At 39.4% G+C, this 13,855-nt stretch overlaps 1 protein-coding gene across 2 annotated transcripts in view; it reads left to right on the top strand.

The window, feature by feature from the left end:
• Positions 1-13,855, top strand: part of MAP2K7 (mitogen-activated protein kinase kinase 7) — a 34,990-nt gene that overhangs the window by 5,523 nt on the left and 15,612 nt on the right. The window contains exon 2 of one of the 2 annotated variants that reach the window (XM_048488158.1): positions 4,843-4,890. The exons of the other annotated variant lie outside the window; for it this stretch is intronic. Within the exon in view, the coding sequence (XP_048344115.1) occupies positions 4,843-4,890 (48 nt within the window). The remainder of the gene's footprint in view (positions 1-4,842; positions 4,891-13,855) is intronic. 2 annotated transcript variants of the gene reach the window in all.

The raw sequence follows: 13,855 nt of genomic DNA, 5'->3' as shown, positions 1-13,855 counted from the left end.
GTTTTGGGATGGTTATTAAGGCAAGCCTCAAATATTGGGCCTTTGTGTATCAAATTAAACCAGAGGTTTAGACAATCTTTCTGTCTTGGAGCTGCTGTACAGCTCTCTAATAATTTACCAGGGAAACAACTAACACAAATTCAGATCCTCTGAAGATGCCAGCCACAGATGCAGGCGAAACGTCAGGAGAGAATGCTGCTAGAACACGGCCATACAGCCCGGAAACCACACAGCACCCAACTAACACACCATTGCTAGCTTTAGCAAAACAGGGCAAAGACTCTGATTCCCCATGATGTATGAATTTAGGCACATGGGTTAATCAAGAGTTAGGTTTCTTCCTGCACACTGGGATTCTGAGCTTGGGTTAAGTCCCGGTTTAGAATTTGGCTTTATGAGCTGAATACCACCTCTGGCTCTCCCATGTGCTCTTGTGGTAACCAGCATTTGTGTGTGTCTGGTATTTTCCAAATGAGAAGGGGTAGTGGACAAGTGAGATGCATGGGAGAGGCACATCCCTGCTTTATTGTGCCTAAAGTAACATGTCAGTGGTGTATTTGTCTTGACTGTGCAGCTGTTGATAAAGAACACCTATGTCCTCACTGTGTCCCTCACACATCACGTTTGTGTTCCTTTCCAGCATCTGAAAGTTGATAATATGACTTTGGAGGTCCATTTCTTTACTTTTAAAAGCTATGTAAGGGATGAGGAATTACTTTTGGCAGTTGCATGGCAAGTGATAGTTTTTGGAGGAAGAAAAGAATCCAATCACAAAGCTGATATTTGCTTGACTAAGAGAGTGCTGTAAAAGAGTTTAAATGTGTTGTTGACTGTCTCCTTATGGTATTTTTCTGCAATTGTCACTCAGTACTGGGTGTATCTTGGAAAAGCAAATGAAAATGTCATGTTTGTGGAATTGTCTGGTTGAAATTCACAGCTTATACAGTTCTATTACTAAAGCATCACTGTCAATGTTATGATGATGAAAGCTACTTTAATAATGAATAATGTGAGTCAAGTAGAAGTTTAACATTGATACGTATTCATTAGTCTTAAACCAGTCATTTAAAACTAGTCATTTAAAGTATTTTCCAATAAAATTAGGCACCTTGAGAACAACACTATGGAATTGCTTAGATTTTAGAGATTCTGAAATCCGGTTCCAAGAAAGCATATTTGACCAGAGGCAGTAATTGCTGAATCTGTATATAAAGAGAGAAAACTCTATTTGTGGGGGTAGAGGGGAAGTTGTCAAGAAGATATGCTAATTTTTCATGCTGATTATGAGGATAATGATATTTCTCATTGGCTCAAATTCTGTAAATTTCTCACATGGCAAAAACTAAGTGGAAAAGATGGATCTTATGGGAAGCACTGAAAACTTTTGGGAAGCACTGAAAACTCCCATGAAATTTGTTCCTTTTTAGAATAAGAGAAATGCTTACAAGACCAGTTTTTACTTGGAATGTATAGCATGAATATTTTCACATAAAGTGATCAATATTCTTAGGTAATGATTTCTGTACAGACAGTAGTAGTCACAACATATTTTCAAGGATATGTTTATTTAGATGTTGCTAATCTTATCCAAAAGTTTGCTATCATGTCTGTTGCAGTATTTAATAGTACAGTTTCCAGTGCTGGAGTTTAAAATGGCTGTCCAAGCATGCCTCTAGTTCTGTGGCAACTGCCTGAGAAGTTCAAGTAATACACTTCCTTTTGTTTACTGCATTGTTGCGTTGCCTATTTTTAATTTTTATTTTTCATACTGAGATACATGTGCTAAGGTAGAATAGGGTAGGACCTCTTGCGTTGGGGCAAAAATCTAGCTTAATATTCTTAGGGATCCATCTAGAAGAAACATTGTAACCGATTCCCTTAAATGAGTCCACATTGGTGGTCACTGATTTGCAGCTGCTTTGGTGAGCTGCTCTGATAGTCCATAAAAGTGTATCAGATAAAACTGTCACCTGCTTTGTCAGTTTTTCAAATGTTACAAAATGAATGAAGGCAAAGAATTAATGTTGTGTTTTAGATTATGCCTTCTATTGGGATGTGGTAGCTACAGTGATCCCACTAACAAAAGAAACGGAATAGGTAAAGCTGGTGTATAAGAGACAGCTCGTCTTTAAAAGGCTTGCCTAACAGAAGATACTACTTAGTCTCTTGGGATTCTGTTTAATCCTCAAGAGTGAGGATTTCCATTTTCTTGCATATTTCCATGCTTTACTACATCTGTTTTGTTTATTGTCTCGTTGCTTTAGAATTCTTAAGTAGTATGCTAGATTCTGGGCCTGCGGACACTTTTTTGGAAGCTTGTTGCACCAAAATCAGTTACATTTTTTTTAAAATAAATTTGTTATGACAGAAGTTCCAGTGTGATAGGCTGGTGGCAGAAAATAACCAGAGGTAACTTCAAAAATAGCAACATGTTCATCTTTCCAAGACAATTAAGGGGAGAGTGATAATAAGATATGACTGGTGTATAAAATGATGTCGTGAGAAAAAAATGCTTAGAAAATTGTTGTTCCTAGTTTTGCTGTTAGCCATATTAGTGAAATTAAAATACCATTAGTTTAAAGGGATTCTTTCCTCTCTGTTCTCCATGTGTTGTAGTTTTAAATCACAAGAGTGTAATGATAGTGGAAATAGATCACTCAGGGGACCAGGTAAGAGAAAAATTAGTGATAGCAGTGGACTTTCAAAAAACCGGCTGTTCCGTGGGCTAAGATCTTGCACACAGGTTCACTGGCAATATTATGCCCCCAATGCTGACTTATTCTGAAGAGATACTGGCGCTTTACTGATATGCTGGTCTGAACGACATGCCATTTGCAACGTTTCCCTCAAGCGCTGTATCAGAGTATGATGTTTCTGGGGGTCGGTAATCTTGCCAGTTTGCCTTCATGCCATTCACTCATACTTCTGTGAAAGCTTAAGCTAGGTGGGTAAATTAAAAATAGTCAGAAAATTAGTATATGTAGATTAAACCATTGTTGATACCAGTTTTCAAAAGGAACTTGGCAGTGTGAAAATTCAACAGAATGAGTTATGAGCGTGACTTAAAGGGTCAGAAGCCTGTTTTATGGAGAGGTTTTCAAAGAGAGAAAATGGAGAGATTGTATTGTCGAAGGCTTTCATGGCCGGAATCACTTGGGTGAAGTTGTAGAGCTCCGGGTTGGGGAGGAGCAGTTCTAGTGAAAGCATGCCTGACGTTTCGCCTGTGTCTGTGGCTGGCATCTTCAGAGGATCCTCTGAAGATGCCAGCCACAGATGCAGGCGAAACGTCAGGAGAGAATGCTGCTAGAACACGGCCATACAGCCTGGAAACCACACAGCACCCAAATGGAGAGATTATTCCCAAACAAGCACTTTCCTAGGGTAACAAGCATTGATCCCCACAAAGGTAGAAATGTTGATTAACTGGAAGTTGGATAAATGTGGATAAGTTTTTGAGAAGGAGAAAAACTGTCTGAGCCAGTGGTGCCTATTCTGTGGATCACTGAGAGCCACATTTATAATTGCCATCAACCAAAAGAGTTGTATGATACTGTGTGTCCTGTGCACTGCCGCACCAATCACACACATAATATAACCATTAATACGCAATATGTAACTAATGTTTTAAATCACCATAGCACCCTGAGAACCCAGTGGCATCTTGTGATACCACTGCTGAACCTAGGCACCCTGTACTTCCTCTGTTGTGTTGCTCTTTTGCTGGCACGGGGCACAGCAGCTCAGGTAAAAGGATGAGATTGCCAAAGTGCCATGAGGAGAGGCAGCTGGCCATGGATAAGCAAGAGTAAAACCACTACCCCCTACTGTGGCCATCTTGCTCTTTTCCTGTATGGTGGTTTTATTTTGTCTTCTCTGTAGCCAGCATGCCTAGGGATGTTGGGATGAGAGTGCAGAGGCTGCAGGGAAGGGTGGGCACAAGACCCTTCCCTCAAGGAGCCTCACAACTTACTCATCTTCTTGTTTCGACAGCAATGGCTGTTCCATGATGCAAACTTCAAACCTTACTGGGCAGTGACCTTGCCTGCTTTCCTGAAATGTGGGTGGGCACCATGTTTGTGGTGTTCAGACAAGCCATAGGTGGCATGTCAGTCACATGTGGGTCTTAAGCTATTAGGTGAGTGTCACAGGTCTGAGCAATCTGTGGTTAGGCATATGGAACCTAAGACAACATTTTGAAATGGAGCATAAATTCTTTGACATTGCTGTTAAGTAAGTTCTGAATGGCCTGTCCGGGCTATGAGTTTTATGTTGGAGACTGCATAAGAAGATCAGCGCAGCAGCTAACAGGTTTCCTAGACACCAGTTTGGAAATGCTTACTTCGTCTTTGTGCAAATTAGCGGCGCGCATAAAATCGAACGTTAGAATGTAAAATATGGAATCTACAATCTGGGTGCTTAAAAATTTGGTGCTGACTCCCAAAAACTGGAACTGGCCTCCAAGTATTTTAAATGTTTTTAGTCCTTGACTATGGCTATGAAGTGGTGAACCAGTGTGTTGGTGAGGTGCTAGAGAATTGGCACTGCCATCCACATGAATTTTTCCATCCAGAGCATAATGGAGCAGGTTCCCTAGAATTTGCATGGAGAGGAGGGCCACAGTGGCATCTGTCACATTAGGCGCAGTAAGGACATGACTTCTGTGGAATTGATCCCACTGTTTGATGCATCTCATTTTCACCTTGTCTGTCCCCTTTGTTGGTTTCTCACCACCTCCACTCCTTGCCCTGGAATTGATTTGAATATGATTTATTTTCATTTTGATGACTTGATTGCTTCTGTTGTGATTTATTGTGTGTTTTTTTCTTCCTTTTCCCAATCCAGTTATTGTGATCACTCTAAGCCCTGCTCCCGCTCCATCCCAACGTGCAGGTACCAGAACTTTTTATCATCGCAGCTTGGATTTCTTGCATCATTTATTTAATGCTTCCTTCAACTGCATAGCACTGCCACTTGATTGCTCTCCTCCAAGTGTGTGTCTGACCTTGCTTCTTTTCCCACCTTGGTATTCTCCTTTACTATTGATCTAGCCTAACTCAACAAGGCTGGCTAGGTAATGCAGAATGTAAGGCCTTGCATGACCAGAACATGTTCTGATTGTCCACAGCTGCTGTAGTTGCTTAGCACCTTTCTTTTCTGATTGTGTCAAAGCACTTGATGAAGATCGGTAACCATGAATTGATCATGCTTCTGTAGCACCTTGAATAGCTGCATCCTCCCCCCACTGTGTGCATACGTCTCTTGTGGAATGTTGAAGAAGCTTATTTATACTGTATGTTTTAGTAGATGCTTTTGGGCAGAAAGGCAATTTAGAAATAGTGAACTGCATATAACAAAACTAAGTAATATCTCTTACGTGTAAAGAGAAATTGCCTCTGAAATAGAATCCAATAGCAAACAGTTGAGGCTGTTGAATTCCTTTTTATTTTAGGGCAGAAGAACAAGAATGTCATCTTAGTTAATGGTATTAGCCATTACAGAAATTTTAACAAGTATAGTCATTCTCCTTAGAAGTAGGCAGAACTCAAATTACTGTGGAGTTTCCGATAGAGGGAGTTGGTGTAGACCATCGTAAAATTAACCATCTTCAGCATCTGATATGAGTATTCTTATTTATTAACAAGATTTTTATTCTCCTTTCTAAACCCATCAAGGCAGCTAACAAATTAAAACGTGCACATTAAAAGCCATTAAGCCAACTCACAAATATGTCATTACAAGAAGTGAAACCAACATTTAAAATAAGCACAAAAGATAAAAACAACAGTTAAAACATTTGGGAGGAAGGAGGGAGAGACATCATCTTAGCAGTGAACAAATTCATATGTATTTGCTACTTAACCTGTCTTCTTCATACAAACTCAGAGCAATATTCTTAAAAGTTCCAGGCAGGTTCCTATCTAGGTATGACTTGGTCTGAAACCTGCTTGGCTTCAGAGATAGAATTAAATGAGACTCTTTCAGGTAATTCTCTGAACATATATCACTCATTAGTGCTTTTATTGTATGCGTTTCTAGGGAGTAATAAACTGGTGTGTTCTGGTGCAGAGGACAACATTCATCCATTTCTCACATTAGCAAATCTTTGGAAGAGGCTGTAACAACTTGGGAATGCTGGGAACAACCTTAAACTGCAGTTTTGTAATTAAAGATTTAAAACGATGGTTTATTGGCTTTTGCTCATGCATGAAATACAACTTAATAGCTACCTAAAGCTCTTGCAGATTAAAAACTTCAGCTGAGGAAGTTTTAGCTTTATCTTAGAGTTGAATTTCTAATTTAAAAATTGGCAAAAGAACCATAGTGCAGATCTTGTGCCATATTTGTCTTTGTTGTTAGTTTCTGCTGCAGAGATTAAAAACTGGTGCCTATCCCCCAAAGTCCTAGAATCCTCTCTGTTACAGAGAACTGCACCTGATCTCTTTGATTAGATTGAGTCTGTGTTCTTAACAACATTCCACTACTGGTCCTGAATTAGTCAGGTAATGTGCAAACTAGGCCCTGAAAAATTAGATACCACAGTAGGTTAGGAAAGGTGTCAGCATGTCCATTTTAAGTGCTACCCTGGAAACAAGCAGGAAACTGTTTGAACAACTGTAAGATTTGAATATATATTTGGTCTTCACTTTCTGAAGCTAGTGCATCCATCTGAAATGCACCTGGTGCCGCAAACTGAAGCTCCAAGCTCTGTGATGGTAAAAGAACTGCTCATGGAGGAGATTGTTCTGTAGCTTGAGAGCACCAGATGGGGCCAGTTTTTTTAATCCCATAGGTTCAATACATTTGCTCTTCATTGCATAACTTACTTTTAGTTTCCCCTGGTTTTGAATGAATGGGAAGATAGAATAACAGAACCATTAGTGGTAAGGGCCATACAGACCATCTAATCCAACTTCTGCTCAACCCAGGAACAACCTAAAGCATCCCAGAGCAGAAATTGCGTGCCCCAGCACCGTATTCTGTGGTGTGATACCATGAGACGCTATTGGCTGAGATAAAAGACCTATAGCTGCTAATGGGAGATGTAAACCAGATACTAAGTTACCTGAGGCCCAGATGTTTTAGGAATTTCCATATTGTCTTTATTTCAGTTATTACAAATTGAAAGGGTAACCCTTAGATAAGACACTGTCTTCCTCTTGTTTTGGTGTTCATCTCCCCCCTGGTTTGAAATAGTTCAAAATAGTGGTCAAAAAGAAATATAAAAGGAGAACATGAACTCTAGCTGTAGCCTCTTTGTTCTGGTTCTTGAATGTTCTTTGACTCTACTCTTTTTAAAATTTTGTTGTCAGGACTAGTTGTTATAAGTTGTACAGATTTTCTAAAAAAATAAAGGTTGATTTTTTTTTCTGGAAAATTATCAAATTCCTAAATAGAGCATAAACTGATTTAGTATGTTTATTTTGACTTGTGTTTAATAAGGAAATTTATGAAGTTTCAATAGCAACAATTACTTGAACTGTTATATTTCATAAGGAGAAAAAAATTAATCAAGCATATCTTAAATGTTACATTCAAGCAAATTCAAAGCTTTACTGGAAATTGTTTTAGTGGAATAATACTTGTAAACGCTTAAATAATAAGGGAAGCACATATCCTCCAAGGGGAGAAAACCTCAGATCCACAGAAAACTGCCATTATATTAATTTTGGCCCTCCCAGAGACCTCTATATAGTATGGCATGGACATAATTTAACAAAATTTAACTCATCTACGGAGGCCATTGGAGCGCCTCATCACTGATCAGTTCTATAACAAATTGGTAACAACAAAATTTCTTCTGTCGTTCAAGAGGAGACATTAATAAGAGGTTTTGCTATGATTTTGCAAAGCCCATCCGGTGAGTTCAGGTGATTTTTAAAATTTGGATATTGTATGTATTTGTAGTTGCATTTTATAACCCCCCAGTTTATAAAGCAGTAAAACATACCCCAACTCACTTAATTCTTAGTGAACCTGGAAAACATTAATTACTACTGTGAAACCTGCCTAACATTGTGTTCACAATGGTTGATTCTGCATGGTACAAATACGTTAGGTTGACAAAGAGAAATATCCTGGTTTGGGCAAGAACTTCGCATGGGCCCCTTACTCAAAGCAGGATTGACCTGTGATATTTCCCTCAACTCGGGTTTTTAAAAAACCGCCAAAATCGCAATCTTTTTGAAAAATCCCAGGTTGAACCCGCTTCTGTGGGAACAGCGTGGGCACCAAATTGCTTTATTTTTCCTTCCCTGCCACCCTTTCTCTCACTTTACATCATGTCAGTTTAATTTATCCTGAGCTCCTGACTGGTGTGGTAGCCAGCCATTTCAGAAACATCCCCCAAGTAAGTTTTCTCCCCTTGGCATCGACTGTGAGCACAATTTCACCCAAATGTGTATAGCAGTGGATTCACAACAAACGGTACCGTTTCGAGCAATGACCTTGTTTCCTTTTCTCTTGTATTCTGAGTGCTCAGAGCACGTAGGTAGTCAGATGCACACCTTTGGATGTGGATGGGACATATTTCTTTGCTCCCTTTTTGGACAAATTTTATTATTTTGTATATCACAATGTTGTGGGGAGGTGTTACACGCTTCATATTTTCATTTGTCGTTTCAAAGCACCACACCTTTTTCCACGCTGGAGAAATTTGCGGGGTGGGTGGGTGGGTGGGTGGGTCCTGCTTGGGCTCCTGGGTTTGCTGTAGATTCTCCACCAGTTCCCTTAGCAGAGGGTGCAACAGAGACTGTGATGGTGCAACAGCCAATCAGAATGCAGAAAAAAACAAGATGTTCGTGCCTGCACATTTGCATTGTAAAAAAAAAAATAGCGGGTTCATTCAAAGGGCCTGAAAGAAAACAGATTATTTCACAGAAAAGGGGCACCCATGTGAAGGACAAAAATGGAATAAAATAGACCTGGATTCAAAAATAAAAGATTTAACCTGTTTTTGTTATGCTGTGCAGAATCAACCAATAGTATTCCTTCATTGTTTATAAAACAATGAATATTTAAAATTGGGAAAACAATAAAAAATGAAGCAGTGGACATTTATCTGCCTGACATCTTTTCCTGGCACTATAGCAATATTGTATGTGTCATGAAGGATTAGGCGGCAAGCTTATGTTGCCAAATTGCATTCCTTAAAAAGCAGCAAATACATGCATTTTCAGGCTCCCGATTGAATTCTCAAGGGCTAGTGATTGAAAGAGTTGTCAGTTTGAGTTGACTGCTGAAATACTCTTTGTGGGTCTCTATTGCCCATTTTAGTTTTGCTCAAAAAGAGCGTGAATATTTCACAGCTGAATCTCATGGTTGGATCCAAAGAACTTCAAGCAGAATTCTCTCATTGAACTGTTCCTTATTTACTTACTACATTTATACAGCACCTTTCTCCCCAGTGATGACCTAAAGAAGCTTAAAGCATTGTCCTCTCCTCCATTTTTATCTTTGCAAAAACACTGTAAGTAGGTTAGGGTGTGGGTGTCTGACTAGCCTAAAATTATCCAGGAAGTTTGCCTAGCAGAGTGAAAATTTGAACCTGGGTCTGTCAGGTCTAGTCTTGTACTCTAACCACTACACCAGACTGGCTCATCTTTCCTACCTCCCTCTCTTGTAGCCCCCTGTGCAAAAGCTGCTCCTTAAGGTCAGTGGGCCACCAGGAGTAGGGTAGGATGCAGCTTAAAGAGGAAACTGTGGGTCCTGCTTTTGCGAGTAGGAGGGCACTTTTCAGTCCCCTACTGAATCCTAATGGAGAATGAGAAGCAATTATTAGTGGCTAACTTGGACCAAAGGGGCTTGGTTCAGTTTTTTTGCAGGGGAGAACCTCAGTGATGTCAAAATAAATGGGAGAAGAGGGCTGTGTGTGCTGCCCTGAACTTGAAGAAAGGAGGGGGGGGGGTGTTTCAAATGAATACATAAAATCTTTCAGTGCTGACACTCTCTTTTTAAAATTTTTATTAAAACAAGCCAAATAAAAATAAGGGTCTAAAACACAAATTACTGAATGCTGTCTCTTATCTTAGTCATCCAGTATTTGACACAGACTGGTTTAGCAGTTACTAACATGTTAAGTGGTAATATTCCTTTATTTGTTGGAAGCATTTTTCTCAGATATGTCAACAGACAGAGCTTAGGATCTAATGTCGTACTAAATTTTAATATATTGTTGTTCATATATAATCTTATTTGTGTCCAGAGCCCCTTTGTTCTTCTAGAAGTAAGAAATAATTTTTGCTATCCATATTTTCAACTTTTTTTCCAGTCTTTTTTTAATTGAGAGCTTTTAAAAGGGTCTATCCATTTTGAGCACCTCAAATCCTTATGCCCCGGGCCTTAGATCTTTAAGGACTCTTAGCATCATTAGGCAATCCTATTCACAGACTGATCAAATTCCATAGATTTTGATTCTATTTAAGCGGTCTCTGTGCAGAACAGCAGTTTCCAATATCCAGTGCCCAGTAATTTCAGTATTTCCTTGAAACTTTGTTCCAGCTGTTGTATAGACCGACGTTATTCATTCAATAGAATTCTGGCAACACTTATTTTGTTGCTCTTTTTCTGGAAACAACATGGAATTGATTTTTTTTCTAGTCATTTTTAACCCTCTTATTTTGTGCTTGTCTGTCTAGTATATCTTTCTGAAATCATTCCTTCACATGAAATTCTTCTATTTTCTTTCATGTAGACAAGACAATAGCTTAGTGTCACTGAGCTTGAAGTTGTAGTATAGGAAGTTTATATGGAAGGAGGCAGGAGTATGCCAAACAGTTCCAGGATTTCCAGTGCACTCTGCTTTTCTTACAAACAGCTAGTTCTATAAACCCTTTCAGCTTTTTGAGTTTGATGAGTGAGTATTCCCATCTCTTAAATTCATAATATTGTAATTAGTCCTGTACAGCAAAAGATGCCTCTAGTCGACTCTGTTTTTACAATAATTAACATATAAAAGGTAAAGGTAGTCCCCTGTGCAAGCACCAGGTCATTACTGACCCATGGGGGGATGTCACATAATGTTTATTAGGCAGATTATGTTTACAGGGTGGTTTGCCATTACCTTTCCTAGTAATATGACTCATATATTAAACCTTGCTTCAAGTCTAATTAAACGTTACTGGTTTAAGGAGAAGCCTTGTGTGGGCGTGCCAGCTGCTGGAACTGGGTAGTTCTCTTATTTTTACCATTAACCTTCGCAATAATCTCAACTGATCTATGAAGGTACAAAGTGTGCAGATCTGTTTGTCAGAAGACTTGTCCTTGGTCGTTCAAAGTAAATGGAGTAAGTATGCCAAATAACTAGCAAAGCTCACTCATAGAGAATATTTCTGGGGGAAACTCCAATGCCATCAGCTTTGCCAACTATTTTCCCCCTGTATTTCTATTATGTGTACAGTACTTGCTTATGCCTGCTAATGGAAACTTCCTGCTTGGCTTTTCTTGGCTTGTGTTTTTGCTTTTTTGTTGTCCTTTTATCCGTTGTATTATTTTTTTCCTCCAATTTAACCGTTTCAGTTCTATGCTAAAGTGACTGGCCTCTTTAGTTGTGGATCTCTGCAGATAGAGGCTGGTAGTTTGCATGATCAAGGAGTAGGGGAGCATGCAAGCTTTTTGGACTAAGAGCTACAGAGTGACCAAGTATGCTTCACACATCAATATCCTTCTTGAATATGAAGGAAGAGGTGGATAGTAGGGAATTGGTGAGGAGGATCTACACTAGACATGCTCTGCAGTGTTTTCACAAATTTTAAAATTTCTGTATTGTCTCAGATTGAAGGCTTAGTACCCTCCCCTCCTTCTGTTGTTTACATAGCATGCTTGGGGTATTTGCTGCTTTCACAGTGGGCATATGTGTCTGATTTCCTCTTTGCTCTCCAGAGGCCTTCACCCAAGGAACCATGCAGTGCAGGGCAATCCAGTTGAAATACTGATTCATACAATAGCTTAACTGTGCATAGAAATAGGAATGATTTTAAGCTTATGTTCATTGATTCTGGTAAGATTCATGAAGAAAGGACAAGCTTCAACCCAAAAAGATGATCTGAGCTACTTTGTGGTTGTAAAACACATGACCTGATGTAGTGGCTAAAGTGTCAGACTAGGATCTGGGAGTTCCAGGTTGAAGAGTCTCCGTTCTGCCGTGCAGGCTCACTGGGTGACCATGGACCAGTCACACACTCTCAGCCTGACTTACCTCACAGGTGGTTCTATGGATGTAATGGAGGAGAGGAGAATATTGTAACCCATATTGGAGAGAAAAGCAGAGTATAAATGAAGTATATGAAGAAGTGCCTCATTAGAGGCTACTTATTGCACATTCAGAGCTCAGTTAAGGCTTGTGAAACCAGATGAAATGGTGAATACTCACACAACGCAATCTTTCTTGCCATTCAAAGACATGGCTCTGCTTTTGATTCTGAGAACTGTTTCATATGTTATAAAGAAGGCTGCAAGGGGAAATGCAAGTCGTTGTCATGTATTCTCCCAATTCTGCCATACTGTGCAATTCTGGGAGATCTTTGAGAGCTGCATGACAGTGGAACTGAAGCGAAAAAATAGAAGTGGAGTTATGCCTTTTCTTTTTTGTCTCTTGGTAACATAAGACCAATCCTGCAATTATGGTACCTTAAATTTCTTGCTTCAGCCAGCAGAGACATTTCTTATGGACCCTTGATATCTTCTGCACAACCACAAGGAGGTAGCCCCTGTCATCTGCTTTAGCCACAACCTTGCATAGAAGTACAAAATGCTTGGCAGCCTTAGGTGTACCTGTATGTATTGAGGCAATTGAAGGTCAGAGCTTGACCTTTTCCAGACAGAATAAATTGCTCCTTCTAAAGCTCCTTTAATCCTATTCCCACTTCAAACAGTGCATCTCAAAGAAATACTGTCTACATCTGAGCAATGCATGGTAGGAGAAAACAGTGACAAGTTCTTGAGGGACTTCAGGACAGATTTTTAAATTATGTAAGTGTTGCTATTCATAGAGTCCTTCTACTTAACCAAGTGTTCTACCATGTTGTCTTCAACTATTCCTAAGAATGTTCCTATTTCTATAGGAACATATATGGAGAAAGAGAGTGCCTTAAGCAGGTGCACAAGACCACACTGGGAGCCCAATACTTCCTTCAGTGTGTTTTGCTGGTAAACATTTGCAGTAGCTCCAGTTAAAAGTGAAGTTGACACATATCACTTAAGTGGCCTGTTGACTCTAGAGATGTGTTAGAGGTTCTCAAGCAACTGAGACATTTCTTGTGCTGCGTCATAGACAAAACCCTGTCTGCCCTAGCATAAACTAGCAAATCAAACAACTCCCCATAGTGGGCAACTCAGGCTGCTACAGTTAGGTAGTGTGTGTCTATAGAGTGACATGTAAGAGCTAAGAATCAAAACTCTGGACTTTTTAAGTGGAATCACGTTTTCTGAAGTGCATCCAGAATAATGTTTTTGGTATTAAGGCTCACTTTGTAGATAAAGTTCTGGTAAAATTTTGATCTGTATAAGATCAGTCTGGGGAGATGGTATGACTATTATATTGACATACGGAAAACCTAAGAAAAATATCTCTGGTTTCGTACCAGCTGCCTTTTATGTCATGGTTTTGTAGGCATTTATATATATATATATTTCAAAATTATACCTTTCAAAGTTGTACCTTTCTATAAAATCAAATCAATCAGATTGACCCATCTGATGAAGAGGCGCTTTGATTCTTGAAAATTCATACCCAAAAAATCTTCTTGGTCCCTAAGGTGTTACTGGAATCTTTCTGTTCTCCTGCGACCAACACAATTACCCTCTGAAATTGACTCATTTTTATTATACTGAAATGCAAAAACAGACTAATAGTGATCTT

This window comes from Sphaerodactylus townsendi, linkage group LG03, assembly GCF_021028975.2.
Source record: "Sphaerodactylus townsendi isolate TG3544 linkage group LG03, MPM_Stown_v2.3, whole genome shotgun sequence".
Lineage (NCBI taxonomy): Eukaryota > Metazoa > Chordata > Lepidosauria > Squamata > Sphaerodactylidae > Sphaerodactylus > Sphaerodactylus townsendi.
Note: the sequence above shows the minus strand (reverse complement) of the source record. Positions and strands in the feature narration are given on the sequence as shown.